This window comes from Helicoverpa zea, chromosome 31 (assembly GCF_022581195.2).
Source record: "Helicoverpa zea isolate HzStark_Cry1AcR chromosome 31, ilHelZeax1.1, whole genome shotgun sequence".
NCBI classification, from domain to species: Eukaryota; Metazoa; Arthropoda; class Insecta; order Lepidoptera; family Noctuidae; genus Helicoverpa; species Helicoverpa zea.
The window spans coordinates 7948569-7964830 of record NC_061482.1 but is presented as its reverse complement, the minus strand read 5'-3'; the positions used below and the strand labels follow the sequence as shown (position 1 = coordinate 7964830).

The 16262-nt window shown below is 37.2% G+C and overlaps 1 protein-coding gene, 1 long non-coding RNA gene and 1 pseudogene across 2 annotated transcripts; 2 read left to right on the top strand and 1 right to left on the bottom strand.

The window, feature by feature from the left end:
- The first annotated feature begins 5354 nt into the window (after positions 1–5354).
- LOC124645085 lies at positions 5355–11047 on the top strand (annotated as a pseudogene).
- A 1269-nt stretch (positions 11048–12316) lies between these two features.
- LOC124645048 lies at positions 12317–13855 on the top strand. Its single transcript, XR_006986145.1, has 2 exons — positions 12317–12968; positions 13056–13855. It is a non-coding gene; the product is annotated as an uncharacterized LOC124645048 (long non-coding RNA).
- Positions 13856–14986: 1131 nt separating this feature from the next.
- LOC124645166 lies at positions 14987–15687 on the bottom strand. Its single transcript, XM_047184929.1, has one exon. It carries the CDS (start codon positions 15502–15504, stop codon positions 15007–15009), a length of 498 nt encoding a protein of 165 aa, XP_047040885.1. The 5' UTR covers positions 15505–15687; the 3' UTR covers positions 14987–15006.
- Between the last annotated feature and the right edge of the window lie 575 nt (positions 15688–16262).

Genomic DNA, 16262 nt, shown 5'->3' with positions numbered 1-16262 from the left:
AGGAGCAAAGTGTCACGCCCCCTAAACATAAACCAATCGTCGGCTCGGCAGCCAAGGGATAAAAGGTCGCTCCGCCCACATACACAATCCGCCCACTACTTTATTACCACCCCGGGGTGAACAATTTTATAACCGAGGACATAACCATTTGGCGCTGTCTGATAGTTGAGCATTATCTATGGGACTGAAGACATCAGAAACGTGAGTACTACCTTTCATTGCTCCAATCGATTACAGTAGATAATTTTTACTTTCCCTGATTATTACTTCTTGCCGGCGAATGTTTAACTTTTCTTAATCAAACCTAGATTTGTAATGATATAATTACCTACCTATAACTTTTACATTGTTTTTTTACATATAGGCGCTTTAATTATGCCATAAAATTATCTAAGCTAGGGCAGAAAGCAACTCCACGCAGCATTAAACTTAGGAAACTTTACTGTAGGCAAATAAAAAAAATGTTTTGCCCAGTGTCCTTTGATAAGTAGATTTCAATATCTAAATATTATTTCATAGTTTCCAATATACTTAGTCTGAAAAAAACGTGCATGGTATGTCTGGGATTTTTCTTCGCATTCAGCGAGCATCGCGTCCTAATAGAGGTAGAAGAACGAAGTCCTAGTAAAACCCGCATTCATTCATATTTTTTTGTGTTCATACCCTGGAGTGAATTTGCCAGGATGCGTCACCATATGATTATCATCTATGTGGGCACGCTTTCATAAACATTTAAGAAACACTTGAATGTTTCAGGATTATTTTGAGTAGAGCTTGTTACTTACATACCTAGGTACACAGCGATTGTTTTTATGTGTTTCAATTCGTTGACCTAAAAGTTAATGCAGTTGCAGCATGCATAAGTCCTTCCTTTCGTGTAAGCAGAGATTGAGTTGGCTAAAAAAGAACTTGTCGTTTCAAGGATTTTCAACAGGAATTCCGTAAAATGAAGCCTTTATAAGCTTCGCTGTTCATCTTTTGTCAGGCTGTATCTCTTGAACCGTGAAAGTTTGACCGTTAAGTTTCAGTTGACAACCTCTATATAACCACAAGTTAAGGAGGCAACAATCGACTTCACGACTAAAAACTAGAATAATAAAAAAATTGGGTAGTAGATTTGATATTAAAACCATCGTGCACGAGTCCGATTCGCACTTGGCTGGTTTTTATAGTTATGTAGTAGCGGATTTTCGGCATGGCCAAAAATTTATGAATTTTCAAATAGAATCATACAGCAAAATCTGTTTGAATTAGATTTTTAGATTTTAGATTTGTCGTTTTGAATTAGATGAAAAATACTTCGTAAAATTGGGTACGTAGGTATGTTATATTTGTCATATTATATTTATCTGTGATCAAATTCAAGAAACACCGCATATGCTGATTTTTAAGTTAAGGGGAAAGCAAAAAATATTAAAATTTACTCAGACATGGAAAAGTAAGTCAACTGAGGAATCTCTTCTTGGCTTCACTTAAATAATTCGATTAAATATTCACGATTTTTAATTTTCACTGCAAGAAAAAATGATCAAACAATGTTATTACGTGGGTATCAAACTAAGAGTAGCTAGGTACGTTCTTCAATAAGCTAAGATCTATTTTCCCCTTTATTTCCCGACTTTATACTTAATCAGTATTTTTTAAAATGCTTAGGAATTTTATTTGATAGTATTTTTGTAAACCTAATTTAATACAAACAGACAATTAATTCGTTATTTTAACGACAACATTTACGTTATCAGTCGGTTAGACCAAATTTTCGCGGAACCTTCTTGTCCTACCTTGCTTTTGGAATTGCGCCATTTTGGGACGCACCCTAATCCCCAAGTGCAATGCAATGCAAACTTCGAAAGAAATTGATATTTGAGTGTTGCTGTAATAAGGCTTTTGTAATAAGAATCGATCGTTACGACCGGACAGCGCTTGGCGCAAACGTGCATGGATAATAAATAATACAACCTGATTAATTAATGAACTCGTTCCACAATAGAACATTCACGTAATAGCATTGGACATTCAACATGGTCTACGGTGGAGAGAACTATGACTGCTTTGATATGGTAGCATGTTATTGCCTCTGCATTGACCACGAATCTTCAGATCTTTACAGTCATCTTGGCCGTACCGCTACATTACTTACCTTTTTCTATCAAAATCAAAATAAAAAAATATTTATTCAAACTTGGCTGCAAGACAGCCCTTTTTGACAAACCCCAAAACGCCCACCCTTCTCTATTCTTTAAATAACCATAACTGCTGAATTATTCCAACCTTATACATATGCGTACAAGCAAACTATTTATTTAGGTACTTATCTATTTATTTAATATAGGTATATACAAAATGTATTTACTGAAAAAACCTTCCAAATACAACATACATATATCTGCCCTTCTTCACCTTCCAACTTTTCTCCCATTTTTATGATCATGGATTGGATTCTTATTCTTCGAAATGTTCTCAAAGAAGTTGTTTTCTACCTTCGTTTAAAGATGGCTTTACATTAGGGACTCGATTCTAAAATTGTGAGGAAAATGGATTTAAGAAGTCAGAATTCACAAATCCAATTTACAGCCAGTTTCTTCATCAAAAGTTTAAGCTAAAGTAAAAGTCAAAGTAATGTCTAAAGTAAAAGTAACGGTCAAATTCAATTTTTCTATTAGTTTTGCTGACACTAGCCTTGAAAAAAACGAATTTGACCGTTACTTTTACTTTAGACACTACTTTAACTTTAACTTTTGATGAAGAAACTGGCCGTAAGTCATACATTTAAAGAATTAAGTAATACTTAAGACAAGAGACCTTTGACCACAACATTAGCGAAATGATGATAATAATTGATCAGGTCTCTCCCATGCAGTGAAGTGTCAGGAAATAGGTGCAAATGTCGAGAGACCCTGACACGATATCAGTCTGTACAAATTAACGTGGGGTGCGGATAATTACACCATATCAAAATTCGGCCAATATGTGCGCTATGGTTTGATTTGTTAATTTGGTAATCGGTGGCTTTAATTAGGAACTCGCTTATTTAATTAGTACCTATTTAGAGGCAGGTATTATGGTAGTACAGAATAAATTTTAACACCGTTTATACGTAGGTATACGGATTTCCCTCAAGCGTTTGTTCGATCCCATCTCAAAAGGAAATTTTAAGTTAATGTGTTTTACATTGCGTGTTAGATATGTTCTTGCTTTATATCTTGTACAAACCAAGATCTACTAAATATATCTACCTACCTACCTGTACAGTATTGCTTACAAAAGTCGAAAGCCAAAAGTTAACCACTTGAATAGCAATTACGGAGGGGAGGTCTACAATCAAAACATGTAGCGTTTACCATTCATGGATAATTATTGAACCGAAACCCCCGTCATTTTCGCCGCACATACGGTGTAATTGTGACCTGTACACGTCACGCCACAATTACAAAAACATGTCACTGTTTTACCGATACTATACACATAACTTACAAATTGATGACTGAGTTTAGTTCGTAATTACGGCTGTGACATTACACTCCTCCTCTAAACTGGTACCTGTGGTAGTTATAATTTCGAAAGTCATTTACGGAGTAGGTACTCTAACATTCAGATGTCATTACAGTTGAATTCTTCTTTATGGATAATTATTTTTTCCTCCTGAGATTTCTTTTGAAACCGTCGCAGCTTCGCAATCTCAGAACGAACACCTCACCCTTCAAAAGTAAGTGTAGGTGCGGAATCCTACGGGTAATGGACTACGTTTGCAGTTCTCAAACGATGAAATTCGACAAATATTTATGCTATAATGTCTAAGCCTAAGTAATTAGGTGGATGTTCCTTATTGAAGCAATATTTACTTAAATAGATCGATTTAGGGAAAAACGGAGGTTGTAAGTTGTTTATGAACAAATAAATGTTTCACTTTGTATTCAAAAAAATATTTGGAATTACCATAATAATATCCATAAAGTGACGAAGGAGGAAAACTATAACGGTCAAGTGGGTTTTACGGATAATAGAGTGGGGAATCATAAAGTAGGTACATGTGGCACGAGATTCACTTAGATCATTTTGACAAGGTGGCATGAATCTAGAAGGCGATGACAGACGACAGCTTGGCCCTGTATAGGTTAGCACAAGACCAAGCTGCCGTCGCCACCTCCGCAATGTTTTCCAAAAATGCATCATTGATAAATAGTTGATGTTTTTATCATAAAGTCTGTTTCCATTTCTTATAGATTGATCATAGATGCACAAAGACATAACGGCTAACGATATAGTAATAAGTCGGTCCCCCATAAAGAATGACGACGCCCCGCCCGCGCCCTGAGAACCGACATATGCCCCTGGCAGTCAGCAGTCACAGGGAACATTTGAACTATCACAAAATAATTATCTAGTGATGAAATCTAAAGTTATGGAAAATACAAAAATAAAGCTGTTGACTTTGTTCTTTAACTTGTAGGTCCTGGGTATGTACTATATAGATACTTTGGAACACTACCGCACCCGGGTATGAGATAGGTGCCAGTTCAATAGCAGAGCTGAAGTAGGTACTCATTTAAATCTTGATAAAACAATCGACTGTCAAACACACAAAAATAGATTAGGGAATACATAAGTATTGGTGGACACCCAGCATAATACCAAACAGCAAGTGTCACGCGATACATTAGCTCTACGTACGCGATACGGTGATGGGTGATTTGATAAAACTTCTATCAAAATACCATTTATCTGAGCTGACAACCGAAGAGCTATTTTTTATATTTTACCGTATGATGTCGCTCCGCCGGCCTTCCTATTTGAATAATCAATCGATTATTAATGCCTGCCGTCAGTGACGTAGCGATATTCTTTCAAACTTTATAATGTCGTTATAAGGGTGCATATTGGGTTTGGCAGATGATTTGATTACGATATTGTATTTTTAAAATGATATACATTCTGCATATTTATAAAATTATTTGATATTTTTATATACTTAAGCATTTTTCTTAGTCATTGTCATTTATTGATTTTGTCTCGTGTCCCTCAAAATTCTGCCATTCAGATAAGCACATGTATGTCACTACATAGGTACTTACGAATGCACCGGGTGCCAGTAGGGTTTAGGCAAGAATTGATAATTAGCGTACCTACGTAAAATGTTTTTCAGAAAATGCATGATATTTATAAAATTACAGCTTTTTACATGCTGGGATGCTTATGGTAAGTAAGCCTTCACAATTTCCTGGACAATGACAAAAACCCAAGTTTAATACAATTGAAAGCTACTTTTCAATGAGTAAATTGATTAATAGAAGACATGACATGTCTTAAACGATGCCGACTTTCTTGATAGGTCTCAGCCACTTAAGATAATTATGTGGAGGTGATGTTACCTGACAGGTAACCGTGCTGTATTCAGAATCTCATCAGAATATTTTATTACACAGGTACTAGTATGGAGGCGAAGCCCGAGACGTTGTGCCGCGTCTGCGGGGACAAAGCCTCTGGAAAACATTATGGGGTAGCCTCGTGTGATGGCTGCAGAGGATTCTTCAAGCGGAGTATAAGACGGTATTACCATAGTGTTATCTACCCGTAACAATGTCGTCATGAAACTCTCTCAAGGAAACTTGGGATGATTAATAAGTCTGTTGTGGCCTGCCTTTACAAGTCAAGGAATTAAGCCAGCAAGGCACAAAACATTGCCCATAAATACATAAAACTTTACATAACGATGAACATTATGTACTCTTTTGTACTGCCTTTTCATTAGGATAGTTAATACACGAGTAATTTGCCATGTTCAACGATTACAATATACCTAATGTATCTAACTTTCTATGTATTTCTCATGTCTAGTAATTTAGACTACGTATGCAAGGAAAATGGTCGGTGCGTCGTGGATGTGACGCGGCGGAACCAATGTCAGGCGTGTCGGTTTTCCAAATGTCTTCGTGTCAATATGAAGAAAGACGGTGAGTTCACTTATGCTGTTTTTCCCTTCTGCATTTTACATCAATTAGTAATTTTTATCTGTACATAACAAAACTAACTCTCTAGATACTAACTCTACTCTCTCTACTACCTGCTACTTACTATCTGCCCGTATATAGGTAATACAAACATTACGTAGGTAGGTAATGTATTAATACCCTAATTATCCTGTTTACCACAGTATTGATTTAGGCATGTTTTTTTCAAAATGTTCATATGATACCTATTATTATACAAGCATTCTAGGATTATGCAGTCTATTCGCCAACATTTCCCAAGAAAAAGTAAAAAAGAAGCGCCATTTAACGGTAATCAATAGTGAACACGGTCGCGCACTTGTACCAATAAAGTATTTATCCAGGGTGGCTCCTTTCGCAGCATGTCTTTTCCATTAGGAAACATTTCAAGTATTTGCGGTACACAAGTGTTAGTAAGTGGTGAGTGAGAAAAAACGCAGGGCCCAGAGAGTCGAGCCTTTTATTCCCTTTCGTGTCGGCGCAGGTTTGCGCTCTCACGAAGTCAAATATAAACAGTTTCATATAAAATCGCGATATGATCATGTCGAGATTTTAATAGCGAAAAAAGTTTCCTAGTTGCTCAAGTGTTTCTAATGCTCAACTAAATTATGTTCAGTCGGTGCCTAGGTACAAACTAGGAGTGGTTTAGAACCCAAAAATAAATCGTAATTTCTGCCATGTTTTGTGATTGTTAACTTTTCCATGTTTTCCAAGTAGAAAAACTTGAAAGGCCGAGGTGCCTTAATATCTTTACCTAAAAGTCGATTGTTTCTTTAAACTATACTTAGATATTGCATGAGATACGGTACGGTAGTTCTAAGAGCAGCTAAGTGTATCACGACAACCATCAACATTGCAGCTTTAGTAAAACAAAATATTTTTTGAGGGAAGACGTGAACAGGTTGGGTTTGAAAAGTCAGACTGTGGTGATAAAGTAAACACTGCTTCGTACAGACAGGCTGTCACCAGCAGCCGCAGTTCACACAGATATTTATTTACATATGGAATTGATTGCGGGCACGCTGATCGTTGGCGAGGTCGCACCCTGCCTCTCCTCTATTATTACATAACTCACCCCCTCAAGCGGAGCTGTGAAGTTGTTTGCGTATCACTTATTATTTTGTCATCAGATTTCAAATGTTTACGTATCCTGTTTGATTGTTTAGCGACACTTAATAAAAAGTAGGTAGCTGATTTTAGTTATACTTGCCTATTTAGGTACGATTTAGATGTCCACATGGTAACTATTTACATAGTAGTAGTAGTTAATTTTCAAACAATATTGCGGGCTTGCAGCAGTTCAGCACGAACGCGCTCCCCGTCCGTCCGTCGCGGCTCAACATCACATGGCGCTCCAGAAACTCGGATACAACTTCACGCGACAACAGTCTTTTATCCCCAGCCCCGCCCCCCTGTCCATGTCCAGCTTCCCACCGCTACACGCTTATAATGGACTCGTCTCCACTCTCCCTGAAGCAAATGTACACAATTCATTTTTAGAAAGGTCGTCGTTTCACGATTTCCCCGCATCGAGACTTCCTGAAACGATGTCCGCCGACACTTCGCAGTTGAACCCACTTCTGAGTACTCATGTCGGCACGCTCAGTCCCCTCAATCCATTTAAGATTCCGCTGTTTTCGGCATCTCTCCATTATCCTGTTCCGCATCCCGCTTACATTCCGACCAACATTTTGTTTCCACCCGTCCTCACATCCGGATCTACACATTCTATGGAAAGTAAGTAAAAACTTTTATACCCTTGTTATTTATTAAAAACTTATTTGTGAAATTAATGGTTTATTTATGTGAATTGTTTTTTTCATAGAAAAGCCAGAGCCTCAGCCCACGGAAAAAATTAAAGAAGATGAAGTGTCTAGCTCTGAAGAAGCATGCAAAGTTGATTGTCAAACAGATGCCGTCGATAAAGAAGGTGTGTGTTTACTGTTACGTATATGTATACTTACGAATAATAATAATGATACCTACTTGGTTGTTGATTTCGGATTTTGCCTAGCCTTGCGAATTTACTGCAGCTGAACAAGCGACTATGCGTACCTATTGCGATTGTGATTTGTATGCTCTATAATTCGTATAATTCGTACTCAATAAATCGTATTCTCTTAGAGAATATTATCATTCCACGTTTACGGTTTATGTTTAAATATTTGTTCACAGATTCAAGAAAACCGCCACCTCTGTCTCCTACCAACTTTGAACCACCAGCACATATCGTTTCAAAGATTTCAGACAAACGTGGCCAAACTTTAGACTATAAGCCTTACACATTCGTCGACTACTTGAATGACCGTCATAGGACCATACAAGTAGTTGATAGCAACAAAGGATGTTTGGACGGCATTACAGAAATGACAACAAAATTCAAAAAGTATTGTTACGATACGTGGAAGCTTGATGAAGAGATGTGTGGCCCGGCTGCAAAAATATTGGTGTCCAGTATAAAATGGTTACACGGAGTTGGGTCGTTTGTTCACTTGAAACCATCCGAACAAACGAACCTACTGAGAAGCAAATGGAAGGAGTTATTCATTCTCACAGCAGCAGAATATCTATTTTATTTCGAAGAAGGTACGATAACATATCAATTCGTTCGAGTACTTAGACTTAGACCATGACTCAGTTTTTAAGTAGTAGGTATGTTTTGTTCATGACTTTCTTATTTCTAGATAACGAAGTCTCGTCGGCAGTTTCGAAACGACCGTATATCAAGGAAGAACTCAAGAAGTTAACATATCTCTTGGAAAGATTATCTCGAAATAGACTAGACAGGTCGGAGTATGATTGGATAAAATCCACGTTGTTATTTCGCACAGGTAAAGTACTTACACAGTTACATACTGAGAATGTTTTTGAATGTATACTATGAAAGTTTAGAGGTATATAAGTACCTAGCAGACTTGTGTCAAGATTTCTACGTAAAAGCCAAAGTAAAAGTCAAAGTAATGTCTAAAGTAAAAGTAACGGTCAAATTCGTTTTTTATATTAGTTTTGCTGTTACTTTAGGCTTGAAAAAACGAATTTGACCGTTACTTTTAATTTAGACATTACTTTGACTTTTACTTTTGATGAAGAAACTGGCTGTTAAACTTGCGCGCTAGCGTGGCGACCAAGGGTAAACAGATTTCCTGTCCAATGATGTCTCTAGGTACTTATATAGATTTTATCTTAACCAGTCGTGAGAAGGAATATTTAAGTAATATGCAGTTGTTATGATATAATGGTGTGGTCAGATAGGCAGTCGCTCAGTGTCAAACATAAGTCCTCAACTGCACCGGTTTGACTGGATAAAGCCACCAACATTGTTGAAAAATGATCAGTAGGTATGTAAGTATTTGTTATTTTGATATTGTTTTGTTTGGTGCAGAGTCGGCGGAGGAATCCACATCGCATACCGAAATGCTGCAGGACCAGTTCTTGTCGTTCTTACAAAAGCACTGCGCTGCAAAAGACTCCGCGCGTTTCGGCAAACTGATGCTGCTGCTACCAAGCATCTGCTGTGCAGCTAACAGGAAAACTCTGGAATACCTGCTATTCCCTTCTTCATCTCTAGATGATATAAGTTCTGTTCTCTCTCGAATACTCATGTATACTTCAATGTGATTTTTTAGATAGTTTTGTTGTAAATATTAGAAATTAATAACTGAATGTATGCGCGAATGCTAGTGACTGAAGTGAATTGGTGGATACTTACTATGAATGAACTATAGTTCCATGGTTCTTGCTAAACTAAATGGTGGCTCGCAACTAACTTCCGAGCAATGGTATCTACGCGGATGGCTGTTGAGTCATGACGTACCAAAAACTGGTGTTTACAAGGCGTCATAAAGTTTGGCAAGAACCTTTCCAAGTTTCCAGTCTATGTTGAAGTAGTGGGTATATTAGGACTTCATGTAAATATTCAATAGTTCGCTACGCTAGTGTAAATTATCACGATACCTTCTTGCTGTTCCTCACCGTTGAAAGAATTTAGGCTCTTGCTGATCCCAGTTGACGCGATTTGAGGTTCAACTACAATTAGCTAAATCTTTCTGTAAAAGCTACAATCAAGCCAGGTCACATTTGCGAATATACCTATGTCAAACAAGTGGTTTCAAACTAGTAAGTATTTAAGCGCGTATAAACCTGTCAATCCACAATGTACACGAACATATTCCCTATACTCCCTCAGAGCACTACTTTTGTCAGTTGTAGTCGCTAGCTGACCGAGCAGATAATCTGCTAGTTTGAAATCGCTCTAATATTCTGTCTAGTCAAGAGCTAAGTCCATTAAGATAGAAGTCACTAGAATAATTACAAAATAAGCTTAATCGTATGACATATTGCTCGATTGTTAGGAATTTTTTTCGTTCTTTATCCCCACTTTCCCACAATCCATTTATCGCATGGTCTTCCTCTAGTTATTTTAGCCCGCCTTCATTCAAACTAAAAACTTCACGCCATGGTATGATTATATATAAACCTATAATACCTACAGTACGCTGAATTTTAATTCGACAAGGCACACGCGGTCTCCAATTAATGTATGTAGGACGAGGTAGGTGACCCGAACACAACCACATAACCACCTATGATCCTAATTCTACAGGTGCATTCGAAGACTTTTGCTAAAAAGCTTTTCAACCAACTTCCCAAAAAATCCTCTTCTTAATTCCTCATTTTTACCTGCCTGAAACAATTTTTCCTGGTGATAAGAGCGATGGATAAGAGGAACAGGTTACCAGATTGACATTGTCACCATGATCCGAAGTAGATACCTAATCGAGAACACCTCCATTGCAATACATGTAAATGTTAAAAACTTTGTCTTCGACGGTGTGCACCAGCTACCATGCATTTGGGCTTATTTTTTTTGTATGTGAACAACATTTAATTTAGAAAATCATACCGACTTCGATGTAAAGAGGACTAACTTCTGGAGGTTTTTGTATTTCAGCGTTTTCGGAAGTCAGTTTTATTTTTAACCGACTTCCCAAAAAGGAGGAGGTTCTCAATTCGTCGGGACCTTTTTCTTTTATGTATGTTCACCGATTACTCGGAGACGCCTGGACCGATTTGCAAGTTTTTTTTTTGTTTGATAGGGTTTACCTCCCAGGTGGTCCCATAGTCACCAGGTCAGGATCTGATGATGGAAACCTTGAGAAATCGAGGGCAACTTTCGAAAATTGTAGGCATACGTAGGGTAAAAACTTGACACTAAGGCGTATGTCTGATAACACTGTGCAATGGTGAAGGTTTGGAGCTGACCTGATGATGAAGACCAGAGAAGGTCGAGAGAACTTGAACAATGAATGTGTAAACTACCTCTTGTTTGGGCTTATTTTGTTTGTATTGACGAGACCTTTGCAACAGTGAAGGTTTGAAGCTGACTTGATGATGGAGACCAGCGAAGGTCGAGGGAACTCGACAATTGAATATGTAACCTACCTCGTGTTTGGGCTTATCTTGTTCGTATTGATGATAACTTTTCACTTTTGCAGATAGTGACAACTATGGTTGTCACTGAAATGCTAAAAATAAAAAACTTTTTACAAAAAAATAAAACCGACTCCCAAAAACACTGAAAAGCAAAAAAAAATCAATTCTTAGGTGCTTCGGCCCAGAAGTCGGTGGCTAAATAAACTTAGTTACATCCATTAGACACTGACTTCTAGGCCAATGCACCTAAGAATAGTCTTTTTTTTGCTTTTCAGTGTTTTTGGGAGTCGGTTTTATTTTTTTGTAAAAAGTTTTTTTTTTATGTTAAAAGGTTTTTTTGTTATGTAGGAATGAATTTTAAGCAGTGCACAAAAAAAACTGGCGGTCCAGAATCATTAATAGAACATATCTGCATCATCAGAAAAAAAAAATTTTTCATTCTTTTGTCCGCTCTAAAATCGGCAAAATATGGATAGTCCGGGAGGCAGCGGCTATTTTGGTTAGTGTTTTTATGCCGATCTTTACTTCACAATACTAGTGAAGAAGCTCTTTCTAATAACGAAAGTGAAGGTCAGCTGACGCACCAGCGGGGGCGTTTGCTATGAGACCCCATAGAACACATCAAAAAAAAAAAATCTAAAAAGTATTTTATTCCACATGAAATTTTTTTCACGTGTTATTGACATTGATTACAATTAAAAGAAAGTAGTCAGCTGCACGACTAAGGGTGGATTATGCGTCAGCTGAGCGTGCGAACTAGCCAAAAATAAAATAAAATAAAATTATTTTATGCCGATTGAATTTTTTTTACATGATTTTAGACATTTACAGAAACTTGATATTGATAATCAGCTGCATATTTAGTGGGGGAAAACATGTCAGCTAGAGCAGGAATGTATGACTGCGCGCATATATCTCTATGACTCGCGGAATTTTCAATGCTCCGACTGACGCCTTTTTCCCCAACGGACAATCAGCTGACGAATATTTTCTTGTATCTATATATTAACACTATAATATTTATACATTCCATGTCGTCTTTTAACAATTTACCCAAGATTTAACTTACAGCTTATTGTCTTCCGTACAGAGGAATTTTTTACCTGCGTTCCTGCGTCCCTTTCATCAAAAGGGACAGCTGTGTTTCTAATTTACCGAATTGTAATCTGGAGCAATTGTTTGCAACACTGGAAGAATATGTATGCAGATTATATGCGTTTACGAGAGTCAATGATATCAATGTTGCTCGTGTGATGACGTTCACCAAATCATATGGCAATAACGATGACTGCAATCCATTGAATTTGAAAAAAAGAATCGATGGTTCGTTGTTCCCGCCCTGTAAAGCTGAACTGCAACAACATTTTCTTCGAACGGCATATATCGCCCACCTTTGGAGCCATGCTCACCGTGCCATGCCAACTGACCTGTTGCCAACTGAGTATGGATGGGAAGAATCTGAAGAAAAATATTATTTTAAATGGTTTACGGGTGATCAATTGCCGCCATCCATCACTAGCATCACTAATCTCGACATGAACCCACATGGTATGAAAAAAAATATCTTCTTTTGATTTCTGGCAAATAATATTTACTTACATGATTTTGTTAATTAATTGATTGATATTTTTACAGAGGACGACGAAACCGAGAACGACGGAGTGTGTGACATAAGCATCGATAATTGTGATGACGACAGTGATGCAAAGGAAGATGATGCATAAAAAAATATTTCTTTGATTTATATTAAGATTTTTATGTTAATTTTAATAAAAATAATCGAATAAAATTACGTTTCAATTAATCCGAATATTACAAACTAGTAGAAATCATATTAATGTTGTTACCGCTTCACTCCTATGAATCTTGGGTAAATTGTTAAAAGACGACATGGAATGTATAAATATTATAGTGTTAATATATAGATACAAGAAAATATTCGTCAGCTGATTGTCCGTTGGGGAAAAAGGCGTCAGTCGGAGCATTGAAAATTCCGCGAGTCATAGAGATATATGCGCGCAGTCATACATTCCTGCTCTAGCTGACGTGTTTTCCCCCACTAAATATGCAGCTGATTATCAATATCAAGTTTCTGTAAATGTCTAAAATCATGTAAAAAAAATTCAATCGGCATAAAATAATTTTATTTTATTTTATTTTTGGCTAGTTCGCACGCTCAGCTGACGCATAATCCACCCTCAGTTGTGCAGCTGACTACTTTCTTTTAATTGTAATCAATGTCAATAACACGTGAAAAAAATTTCATGTGGTATAAAATACTTTTCAGATTTTTATTTTTTAACGTATTCCGCAGCTTCCCAATCTCGCATCCACCGCAACTGGACCAGCTGACGATCGATTTCGTCATAAGCCACATGCATTCTGTTTTCTATATTAACATCAGCCGGCATAAAATGACTTGTTTAAAAAGCCGCTGCCTCCCGGACTAGGATACCAACTATTCTTACGCGCTTGGAGCAGCGCTCGCGTCAGTAAAGGGCTTATTACACTTGACTAAATTCAGTCATCTAAATGATTCAGTCACTAAATTCAGTCAAATGTAATCGCATTTAGGAAGGTATGTTTCATTAAATCATTTAGAAACCTAATTAGACATACCTATTTAGACGACTGAATTTAGTCAAATGTAATAAGCACTTAAACCGCTTTCGCGATGCCGCATGCCGCCGTGCCTACTATGACGACTGTGACCGTACAATCGATTACAAAATAAACATCTTTCGATATCAACAACTTTTCTTTATTGCATTAAAACACGACAAAATAAAAATATACGTATCTATAAAACTTATTTAAATATAAGTTGTCAAAGTTTGCGCACTGGATAAAATTCATTCCTGTATGTACAGTTCTCGTCAAACATTTTGTCTGCGGTGAAGGAAGGACCTAGATCTCATGCGCGTATGCGCCTATTTTCGGAATTTAGTAGCGGACAGCCATTTACGTTGACGAGAACTGTACTTAATATGTATTTATTTAATTTGATCTCATCACGTTGACTCACAACACAAATTGACTGATGTTTGCATTAAAATAAGTAATTAAATATAAAATAGAACTTTATGATTATTTTATTTAAATCCCTACGAGCGGGATACACCATCACGCATCCCCACCAATAATTCCATGTGACCTGAATGCCGAAATTGGCTTGTCTCAAACAAGTTTTTGGCCAAATCTATACAGTTTGACGGTGAAAAAAATATATATTAATCTTGAACATATTTGTGAGAACCCTGTTCATTTCAAACGCGTTTTCGAAAAGTTTTCTCGATACAAAAAAAAAATTAAACTTCCCTCTTAAATGATCTTCCAACAAAAATATTTGTACATTGATAAAATTTGTAACATTAACGAGTCCATATGTAAATACAGAACTTGGTTATTTTTTATTACCTACTCAACTCATTTTAAAGCTATTAATTTAAATATACCTATGTTACGAACGTTACGAACGTCGCGTCAACTGGTATCTCTCTGTGTTTTGGGTGCATTCAGCCTCTTAGCTTTGTCACTACTTACAATAGGTAGATGAAAAAGACTTCTCTTTCTGGTAACTTTTATTTTAAGTCAAATAGATCACTATAGTGTGTATATTTTTTCTAAAACCATTTACAACTGGAAACACGTACAGGTACAACGAAATCCAGTACACTAAATCTACAAAAAATAACGTCATGCCGAACCAAAAGAACTTTTTCGATATAGCAGAAATACTTATTACCAGTACACTTCCGAAATCCACTACGAAGTACACCCAGGCGAACCATAAGTAAAGCAGTATCAACTTCTCGTTATAAGTTATTGCTGCAATAAGGAGTATTATGTTGACTCCGCACAGTAGGATGCCTAAGATTGCGTATAAATGGAGGATAATATTTGCTATCAGAACATCCACTCCGTACATCACAAGCAGTCCATCTCCTGCACCATACGCCAGCAGCAGCGACACACTCGGCAGTAGCCCTGCTATAGCTATCAGGATTGTCCCAACTTTCAGCGTGATACAGAAACAACATGATTTCGACGAAAGGCAATAACGGTTCAATACGGTTTGCACCATTGTTTGTTGAAGTAATTTTCACTTTCTTGATTAAATTCTATGAAATACATAGTGGAACAAATTAATGATCTTATGTCATGGGGGCCTTTGCCTTTACTAATGCGTAAGCTATCTATATGCAGAGGTTCCGTTTGAGGATATTCAAATGATTCTGCGACACTGCAATAATTTAAATATTATCGTTGTAATGTGGCAGTGGCAAGCAAGTCATAGGTTGACATTGCCATTGTTAATTCAAGGTACTCTGTGGTAAATTCTATCAATATCTATATACTTAAGCAACAATTTCTTATCAGACCTTATTAATTAGACTGGTTGTAAGTTTTAAGTTTATTTAAAAATCTTTTGTTGGTAGTTTCTTTGCTTGTATAGTTATCGGTACGGATATTGAGCTCTCGGCGGAAGAGTGGGGATCGCTTTGCGCACTGTACACATAAAGCCGCGTACGCACGTACGAACAAATTTGTTGCGTTACATGATATGCAACAACTTGGTTCGCACGTGCGTACCACTATCGAACACCGAACACTCTGTTCGTCAAACATGTTCGCGGCGATCCTTGTAGTGTGTTCTGTATGGACGGTGTTCGAAGCGCTTTAATAACTTCACAATCGACCACTTCCAACGGCGCTGTCATGGCTACTAAGATAGAGTTCACGACTGTTGTTCGCGAACTCGACTCGAACTATGTTTGCGTTCGTGTTCGAATATGCCGTCCATACGTACGAACCAAATGTTCGGGTCTGGTGTTTGTGTTC

What these genes read in the sequence shown, in the direction of transcription:
- LOC124645166 (XM_047184929.1), bottom strand. Translation starts at nt 15,504, where the DNA reads ATGGTGCAAACCGTATTGAACCGTTATTGCCTTTCGTCGAAATCATGT.